Here is a 10,070-nt window from a genome sequence, read left to right as displayed (position 1 = left end):
TCACTTAATCGTTTATGTTGAGTCGTGTAGCAGATCTATGGATGATAGACACACAGGGGACAGTATTTCACTTAATTGTTTATGTTGAGTCGTGTAGCAGATCTATGGATTATAGACACACAGGGGACAGTATTTCACTTAATTGTTTATGTTGAGTCGTGTGGCAGATCTATGGATGATAGACACACAGGGGACAGTATTTTCCCTAATTGTTTATTTTAAGTCGTTTAGCAGATCTATGGAAAAAAACACAGTACACAGGGTAAAATGCTTCAATTTTTTCAATGCGCCTTTACTATCCTTTACTTTATAAACCGATTCCCTGGCAATGTTATTGCACCAAATCTTATTTTTTTTCTCATTTCTGATTATTTCTTAATCTAGCTACCGTGTTCATACAGATTGTGATCAAAATATTATTGTCACGCTTCCAAAATGTTTGTCAAATATAAAGATTAAAAAGCATACAGAAAAAGAAATCAAGGAGCTAAGCAGTGGTACTGAATACATGGAAATTGTCAATGGAGAGAAAACGTTGATTCAAATCAAAGCTGGTGATACATTTATTAATAAGTTGGAGATATCAACAATTCACGATCCAACTTTTAATATCTGTGTACAAGTTGAAGGTGACTATTCTATTCTCGTTCATTTTTTTGTTAGGCTGACTTTCCTACTTTATCATTATTTTTTAAAATGCTCTGATTTTGGTTAAATCTCTGCAATTTTAGTACATTAGTCAACAAGAACTCTTATGTACATAGCGATTTTATCTTAACGCCCGGATCTTCCTCCCATTTGATCGGGATTATTTTTTATATTGCAGCAAAAAAAACAGGGGTTAGCGTTGTTCCTATTTTCTTATCCGCTGCGCAGTCAATGGCTCCATATAGGTCAACGAAGCAACATTCAAAGTGCAATGGAGTGGAATTTTAAAAAGGAAACTTTGTTTGCATTTGATCGCGTAAAACTTCAATCATCAATATAGTTTTTCATCTTCAGATTCTGATATATTTTCCGTATATGCTCATCTTTAAACTCTCATATGTGATTACTTATATCCAAAATTACACGCCTGTTTATTTCCGCCAACAATTTTCTACGCCCAAGAGCGCCGCCCATGCATAGCAATAACAGCAAGTAACTTCTTTGATCGTATGTGAATATTAGTAATAAGATAAAATAACAGTTTAATGATGACTTTTTCGTTAATGATTGTTTCGGAAATGTCCAGCAATTATAATTTTGATCTTATTCACGCGTGGGTCGTGTTAACCGCGCACGAAATCTTGAAGCTACAAATAACAAATGCTATATATTATTTTCCCAACTTTTTTGTGATCTTTCTCGCGATTAACCAATAACTAACTTTGATTTTTATGAAAGACTAATTTTCGCTGTCTCACATGTTGACGAAGGAAGATAACACGATCGGCTAGAGTTACAACAGCCACTTTGGATGTTGCGGTGTTGAAATTTGCATCTTTTTTGTTGAACTTTCTTTATCTTCTGAAAGTTTTTTTTATTGTAAATTTGTATTTTTATTCTTTTGTATATCACTTTTTTTAGCCATGTATAAATCATATAAAGAAACCAAGTAGTTTTTCGCTAAAAACTGTACCGCGGCCCATATGTGACATTATTGAAATGCAGTGTTAACAAGGAAAGTAGTGTTATCTACAAACAAAACTCAACAATTCAAAAGAAACACACGTTGAATTTTACACATTAATTCACATAAAGTTCGACTTAATAACTCGTATCGAACATAAAATGCTATTTAACAACTGACAATGAGTTCGCTTAATAACTCGCATCGAGTAAACAAAGTGCAACATAATAACTCGAAGTGCGACACAACAACGCGCATCGGACACAAAGTACTAGTTGAAACTGCATCGAGTTATTTTAATAACTCGCCTCAAGCAAATAAATTGCAAAACAATAACTCGTAGTGCGACTTAATAACTCGAACATAAAGTGCTAATTGAGAACTGGAATCGAGTTCGCTTAACAACTGGTGATGATTCTGCGAAGGCTACGCTAATTGGTTGTACACCATGATATTTGTCTATAGAGATTAGCTGACAGTTAAATAGTGTTTTTATGATTTCTGGATTTTCTAAAGTATGTGTGCGTAGCTGCATTCCATTGTTGCATTATTTGTTATTTTTCTCCAGATATTGGGCCATGGCAGCTCTTTTTTCAAACCACATTTTCTGATAAGCTCTGCCCTTATGCCTTTCAAAACAATGTTAATGGCGGTTTGAACCGTGAGATATGACGATATCATTAACAGAACTAGCGTCGGGGTGTTTTAGTTTCAGATTTTATTATGACATCGTCTGACAATTGGAACAGTCCTTAATTTTCGTCCTTATTAAAAAATGGATAGCAGAATTTATTGTTCCATCTAGCATTACTTAAACAAACGTTCTAGCTAATTCTTCAGTGTTCGTTTGCTTATTTGAGTTTTTAGGTTTTTTATAATTCTTGGCGTCATCAAGCAATGCATCAATGTCTCTCTTCTCTTATAATTTAATTCTTTGTTATAAATCTTTTTTTCATTTCTGATGACTTACATTTCTTGGATATGATATTAATATTGTTAAGGATTGAACTCCGGTAGTTTGGAAGATTTGAAACACTTTCAAGTATCAATAAACAAGGCCAGAATACAATCACAACATGAAGAAATTGTTCAAAACAAAAACGCTATCTTGGAGAATAAAAAAAATAGCTACTGTCCAAAATAAAGATGATATTAGACATTTCTTTGATGTCTTCTGGAACAAGAGGGATGGGAGGATCATCACTCTTGTTAACAGGCAACCCAATTAAGTGATTTTGAAAATTTATTAAACAGTTTGTTAAGTTCGACAATGAATGGTTTACCAACAGCTCCTTTTGGAAGATAAGACAGGTTTCGTTTCGAATGTGCTTAGAAATCGTATACTTTAGAAATTTTACTCCGGTATTTTTTTATTCGTTGCGTGTTTCATTATGTCGTTTCCTACTACTATATTCTTTTCTGATGCTGTCTGCATTATTTACTGTGTTATTGACATCCCCATGGACACACAAAGTTCCTCCAATGAATTGAGTTTTGTTTGTTTATAATGTAGGGCATTAACTTTATTCATATCGTTTTGTGGATGATCTAAAAAGGTAATTAAAGCTTATTTGGACTAAAATATTCTTAGCATACACACATTTGCACATTTTAATTAAAGTTAACTTTAGGTTAATTGTACCTATTTACTTGTTATTTCGTCAAAATCTATTATGTTCTTTCGCAAGTCTTATCACCGCCTTTAGAATGCTTAAGTTATGAAACTTAAGCTAACACCAATTTTTTTTCTGATTTTTCTTTTTTTAATTGGCGTAGAAAAAATGGCAGGCAAGTCGATAACTGTAATTCTACTCAAGTTATTGGTCTTTTGGTTTTCACAAATTAGGTGCGACCAATCAAGAATATATTAGCAGTGTGGCTAAATAGATCTTTTTATCAATCTTTTAGATATGTACGCTAAGTGCTTGACTTATACACATTTTAGCAACTTAATATGTAGACAAAATTGCACCCTTTTTGTATCCAGCGTGCGATGTCAAGTCACCTGGCTAGTGTTAATCATTGACGAACTAGCCTCAAGTGCAGTAAAAAACCCAACTTAGACCTACAATAAAATGACAAAAAACGTTAATTTTAAAAACTTTTCATATCATAATCAATGATTCGTCCTTACCAAAGGTTTAGTCAACTTGATTAAAATAATATGTAAAAGATTGTGTGTTATGGACAAACACCTAAGAAAATACTAGGGTGTGAATTATTTTGATAGTATTATCAAGCCATTCGTTTCGAAAAAGGTGGGTTGGCTCAGTTTGGGTAATTCGACTAATTTTAGTTCCAGGAAAGAAAACGAGACTAATAATCTCTCTGGCAAGATTAATTAGAGCAGTGTTTCAGAAGCATACTTTAATCACAGTGTACTTCATTTTAGACGTTCCTCATTTGCATACCTCATCAAATGATAGCGGCGGAGAAGTAACAGTTTTAACACACGGATATGACAGCATGATAGATTTTATGGAAACATTGAAACAGCTCAAAGAAATAGAATGTATGGTGAAGTATATTGTTAATGGCGGAAATCATATTATGAGCCGGTCACTTGAGGAATGGCATCAGCTTTGCTGGAAATACATAATTACATACTTTGGTCTAGGGAGCATGAGTCATATAAGAGAAACGATACAGTTTCCCCCATATAGAAGAGGATGCAAAATATCAGAGCTGGCATATTTATTCAAGAAAGCGTTTCTGGAAAAGGTTGGAATCTTGACTGGTTACAATACTAAGGAACACTTGATGTTCTTAAACTGTGATGAAAATTTAAGACAGTCCATTGGCAAGCTCGAAAATCACGAGAAAAGAATATTAATCGTTTACCCGACGCCACTTGTTTTCTTCAATGTTAGATACACTGATGCTACTAAATATGACGACGTTATCAGCGAGATTGAGCGTGGGGAAAACGACATCAAATCCTTAATTTTTATTAATAAAAAGATAATTAAAGATGAAAACACGGCTTTTGTGAACGTTATCGCAGCGCCAAATTTGGAAAAGTCTACTTCACTTTTAATGTGTAATAAATGTCATCTATTGGATGGAGAAGTATTGCGGAATGTGAATAGCTTAATCAAACGGTTTAAAATGATTTTAGAAAATCTTAATTACAATGGAAATAAGTGGAACGCTGAGAAGGTGACATTTCTGAAAGTATTGGGAAACATATTTGGTTTTATGGCTACAAGGAAATCCATTCGACGCTACGTTCCTGCATTCAAAGCACAACCAGCTGAACAAGTACGCTCACTTATGCTTAACGTTGAGCAACTCAAAGTGCTGCATAGTGATAAAAGAAAGAAGATCATATTGGGAGGGTTTGGTAGTGGGAAATCTTTGATCGCTTTATATCAAATGGAACACCTCAACGAATCTGCTGAAAAGAAAACAAGCATTTTCTATGTGTATTGGGACGCCAATAGTTTGATGGTTCATGATGTGAGAAAGTTTGTGGAGACACTTCCAAAAAATGAATTATCAGTGATCTATGTTTTTAACGTAAAAGACTTGTCGGAACACCTGAAATTGACAGCGATACCATCTCTGGCGCAACTCATCTTGGAATTACTTCATAACTATCCTGGAACGGTTATACATGTCTTTGTGGATGAATATGATGCAGAGCAGCTTAATCTCTTTGAAGCAAGGAAACTAAATAGTGTACTCAAAATGGCTAAATTGGAGGAGGCCTGTATTACCATACTGCCGCATTCATTAAGTAAGAATCGAACATATGTTTCGAAAAGGACCGAGAAGCCTCACGGTAATTATCAATTTAAAGCAACTGGTATGGAAATATTTGAACTTACAAGATGCATGAGAACTACGCAGAGGATATTTCAACTGACAAATGCCGTTGAAAAAATGATAGGAGAAGAAAAGACTGTGTTTTATCAACCAAAAATTGCAGTGAATGACTATGATGATTATTCTGTTAATGCTTCAAAATCTCCTTTAAATGCTACTAAAGGAAGAAGAGAAGTTATTGTGCCTGCAAGATTAGATTTTGTTGGTTCAGATACAATGTCTGGTATGACCAACTTGCATAAAAATGTGCTTAAAAAGAGTTCAAGCAACATCAATAGATTTAATTTTCATATCCCAAAAGATATAGATGTAGTTTCAGCAAGCGTATCATCAATGCCCGTTGATAAAAGTACAAAAACTGTCACGCAATATGCATACCCCGAAACAATTTCCGTTGGACACAATATAATTGGAAATATGCCAACATGCCTTACATTCTCTGTCCATTCACCATCACATTTCCACGAAATGATAACAAAATTATCGATCATCATTGGTGAATCTTTCTTCAAGGAAAACATGAGCAAATTAGTTATTTGCAACACGCCTCTTCATTATTTTGTTATGAAGAACGCCCTCAAGTTGATGGACATTAATTTTATCGACTACATTGAATATTCAGGATGGCAATTAAAAGATGCAGACGAGAATGTTGTAATCTCTCCTTTGCAAAAACGTTGCATGTTAAGGCTGACAGATTATACCGGCTCCCGTGGGGATGAAGCTGATCAAGTTGTAGTTTGTATCGAACCATCTGCTTGTAGACTGAAACATTTAACGCTTGAATGCATGAACAGAAGCCATTGTGATCTAATTTTAATTGGAATATCTTATGAAGAAGCTCCAACGGCTATTGAACGAAGTTTACCAATTTGGGTACAGAAAAAATGGCAAAAACATCGTTCAATGGGCATATTCTTGAGCCAAGTCGCACAAAAAGGCCTTCTGCAAATGAATTATTGTGTTACGTTTTCACATAAAGATGAAACCATATGTTTGACTAAAGACAACCGCGACTTTAGAATCAATGTAGCCAGTAAGAAATACAAGGAATGTATGAAAACTCTAAAGCAACGCAATGTTATTTTTGAGGACACGGGCAGTGATGAACACGATGCTACTGCTTTTAAAATGTGAGTAATTTTTTTTATATTATTTATTATGCGTAAGTCGACTTACAAACGGTCAATGAATGGTCATTAGCCAGTATGCACAGATATTTTACGAAAATTTTTGTATATTTTTTTTTAATTATTACTTTTATTTATCATTAGGGATAACTGGTTATTTATTAATATTATTATGCTTTCTAAGTGTTAGCGAAAGCTAATGAATCTGACTTTATTTTATACTTTTTCACTCATTTATTGAATAGTAATTTCCACTTCTATAATTGACAAAAATTATTCTTTAATAGGCTTGAAAATACATCTCCAGTTACAGATCTGAGATGCGTCGGTACGGGGCAGAGAGAATGTTTACTTACTTGGAAATCTGAAGGTTTCGTGTACATTGTTCGAAAATGGAGTGATGATGGTGGTGTCTGGATAGAAGTAGGAAGAACACGTCAATGTTACTGCATTTTCAAATCCTTAATCCATGACAGCAAGTACAAATTCTCTGTCACCGCTGTTAGCAACGTGGACTCTTCTGATTGTGAAATTGATTATATTCAGTATGTAGCTTCACTTGGCAACTTATTTTAAAAAATGACATGTTTCATTTTTTATTTAATTATAAAAATGTTTCGATTGACTGACAATCATCATCAGAGTGAATGTTTATATTCGAGGTTATATATGCAATTAGAAGTTAAAAGTAAATGTATCAATTCACAAAAATATAATAGAGTGGTCTTATCTTACTTTGAACTTGTAAATTGCATACATAACCTCGTTTGTAAACATTTAATTTCCTCTGGTGATGATTGTCAGTTAATTGAAATATTTTAATAAAAAAAAGAATAAAATACTCTAATAATCTGTGTAAAACCTTATGGCAGGTCGAAACATTGATAACTTTACAATTCCTTGCCGACAGCATAACATATAAACAGGTTATGGAAAAGAGTTTTTCATTGCATCCTTTTTTGTTTTAGCATGAAGACGTCGAGTATTTATTCATGTGAGTGATTTTCTAGATGCATTTTCGTATCACCATCACCATCACAGTTGCTATTTACGCGTTTCGTAGTTACGTCAAAAATAATAGTGTTTTAACATACATTACAAGAAATGTTCCAGTTAAAAACAAAAATCTGCGAGTGTTCTTACTGATTTAAATTGTTTTCTAAAAGTTATGTGTTATAGAAGTTCTCAAAAAACAGTTCTTTTTAGATATCGAGGAACTGATTCAAGATAATAGAGTAGTCGAAATGGAAACCTTGGTTGCATTGTATCCGCAAGTTGTATATATGAGAGATAAAGACGGTAACACACCATTAATGCTATCTGCTATCTACAATAACAACCCGCCGATGGTTCATCTTCTCATCATAAATGGAAGTAACAGCTTGGCTACGGACAAATTCGGTTTAAACAGTTACCATATGGCTGCTATGGCAGGTAACAGTAATGCCTTATATGCGCTTTGTCAACACAATAAGGAATGGATTAACGCACAAGATGGTAGGTATAGAACGGCGTTACATTATGCTGCAATGTATGGTCATGTCGAGTGTGTTGATGTGTTGCTACGATGTTGGCTTATTTCAACGAGTATCAAAGATGAAAATAGCAGAAATGCATATGATGTTGCTGGATTTAAGCACAATCAACACAATCGGAGCAAGATTAGAAAAATGATTGAAAATTACAATGTAAGTCATAGGCAATTTTTTAAAACTTAAAAACTTTATACGTACAAGCAAATATTTGATAATGTTTGGCAGGACCTAGCAATGTTTAAACATCGTTGCCAGGCGCAGGAATAATATGAGACGTATGTTTTGGACCGCTATCCACGTATAGGACGACAGCTGGTTTTACTCTAACTTTTTTGATGGTTGATCATCAACAAAAGTTCCGTAAGGAAAATTCAGAATAATTTGCTTTAAACTGGAAGTCAACACTGGTATCATGAGTTTTTATTTAGCGACTGTACCCTTTTTGTATTTTACCCTTTTTTTAAAGTGTCAATTTCCTAAGAACTATAAGACTTCAACCAAAAAAACGCTTCCTTTTTAAAAAATAACTGTAATCGTTTTTACGGAAGAGTACTTTAAAACTTGCGCACTATGCATTGTTTAAAAATCGTTATTCATTAATTCTAAAATGTAAGGGATTGGAAAATATGTTCGAGTTAACCAGGAGTTAACAAAAGAGTTTCATAAAGTAAGGAACAACGAAATTTGCTCTATCACTGAAGAATTAGTAGCCTCACATAATTTTTTCTTCTATATTGCTAATTGTCAACACTGTTTCTTTAGGTGAAGCAAAAGTCCTTAAGTTCTTAAAGTGATTGGCGAAATCACCTTTGTGACACTGATACATGGAAATCTTTATACAGAGCTGGGCTCAATAACTCCGAAAGATTTGCTAAAGAAATTCTCATTGCTATTTTTCAAAGTATATGAACACACCTACCTGTCAGGAAGGCGAATGACAAAACCACTTCGGACACCGATACATGGTAGCTTATTCCAGAAAAGCATCGAGATTATTTTGTCTCAAGAACGGAAAAGTAGATTGCAGTGTGAAAGGATGACAAGATCTTAAAATAAACAAATAATTATTATACTATGCATATATTTATTATATTTCATTTCTAGTCATTATATTTATATGTAACGTTAATATTCGTCGATTTATTTTAAAAATGAGTTTGAAATAAAAATAAGGTAACTAAGTTATTGGCCCAAATCTTTTCACCTGTCCAGAATGCTATGACTTTGTGGCGGCAAATCTTGGAACAATATGACATAAACTAATTAGAGAACCCGACGCCAAAGCGATGGGTTAGCGAAAAGTAACACTGTGACCCAGCGTTGAGCGTTGAGTGCTTAAGTGCGGGTAAACCATGCCACACATCCAGGTGGATGTGTGGCATGCTGTGTACCTTCAGAACAGGTATACAGCATGTCACACATCCAATGAAACGTTCACAGTGGGACAGCATTTCGGGTGTAAGATGTTTTTCAAAAAATGACCTCGATATATTAAAAATTATTTGGCCAGCATTTTTGAATTTAAGAAGCAAGTTTCCGTGAATGTTCAAAAATTAATCATGACACTGAGAGCGCTTAGTACAAGCGAATCATGTCGCACCTCACTGTGTGGAGTGGTTACATCAGTGCGCTTTATCTATAACCGTTATACAAAATAATGACTATCTTGCATCTTCTGGTTTGTAAAAGCACAGAAAACAGCCTGTCGACCAGCTCAAACAACAGTCAGCAATTTAATTTTGCGTAATAAGTTTTCTTGAAATTTGAAAAATTCAATGTTTGCTTAAACAAAACAAATCCTAAAGCCTGTCGTTAAAAATTTAATTGTGGAAAGGTTAATCGAGACTCTTGCCTCATTAAATCAATAAACTTCCGAATTTTGTGAAAGTTTGTATATCAGTAAAAGATGTAGCTGCCTAAATGCATTTAGCATAAGTAAGATTATTTAAAAATCTTGTTACAGCT

At 34.0% G+C, this 10,070-nt stretch overlaps 1 protein-coding gene across 1 annotated transcript; it reads left to right on the top strand.

Annotated features, from left to right (window-relative positions):
- The first annotated feature begins 237 nt into the window (after positions 1 to 237).
- On the top strand, positions 238 to 9,230 carry LOC130625760 (uncharacterized). The gene is made up of 6 exons (XM_057440861.1): positions 238 to 629; positions 4,005 to 6,573; positions 6,858 to 7,115; positions 7,539 to 7,564; positions 7,777 to 8,258; positions 8,868 to 9,230. The coding sequence occupies exons 1-6, from the start codon at positions 509 to 511 to the stop codon at positions 8,892 to 8,894; spliced, it is 3,483 nt and encodes a 1,160-aa protein (XP_057296844.1). The 5' UTR covers positions 238 to 508; the 3' UTR covers positions 8,895 to 9,230.
- Positions 9,231 to 10,070: the final 840 nt, after the last annotated feature.

The sequence above is a fragment of the Hydractinia symbiolongicarpus genome, chromosome 14 (assembly GCF_029227915.1).
Source record: "Hydractinia symbiolongicarpus strain clone_291-10 chromosome 14, HSymV2.1, whole genome shotgun sequence".
NCBI lineage: Eukaryota > Metazoa > Cnidaria > Hydrozoa > Anthoathecata > Hydractiniidae > Hydractinia > Hydractinia symbiolongicarpus.
Note: the sequence above shows the minus strand (reverse complement) of the source record. Positions and strands in the feature narration are given on the sequence as shown.

Coding starts and splice junctions, on each gene's coding strand:
- LOC130625760 (XM_057440861.1), top strand. CDS start 509: ATGGAAATTGTCAATGGAGAGAAAACGTTGATTCAAATCAAAGCTGGT. Junction 7,565..7,776: donor GACGTCGAGTATTTATTCAT/GTGAGTGATTTT, acceptor AGTTCTTTTTAG/ATATCGAGGAACTGATTCAA. Junction 8,259..8,867: donor AAATGATTGAAAATTACAAT/GTAAGTCATAGG, acceptor CTGTTTCTTTAG/GTGAAGCAAAAGTCCTTAAG.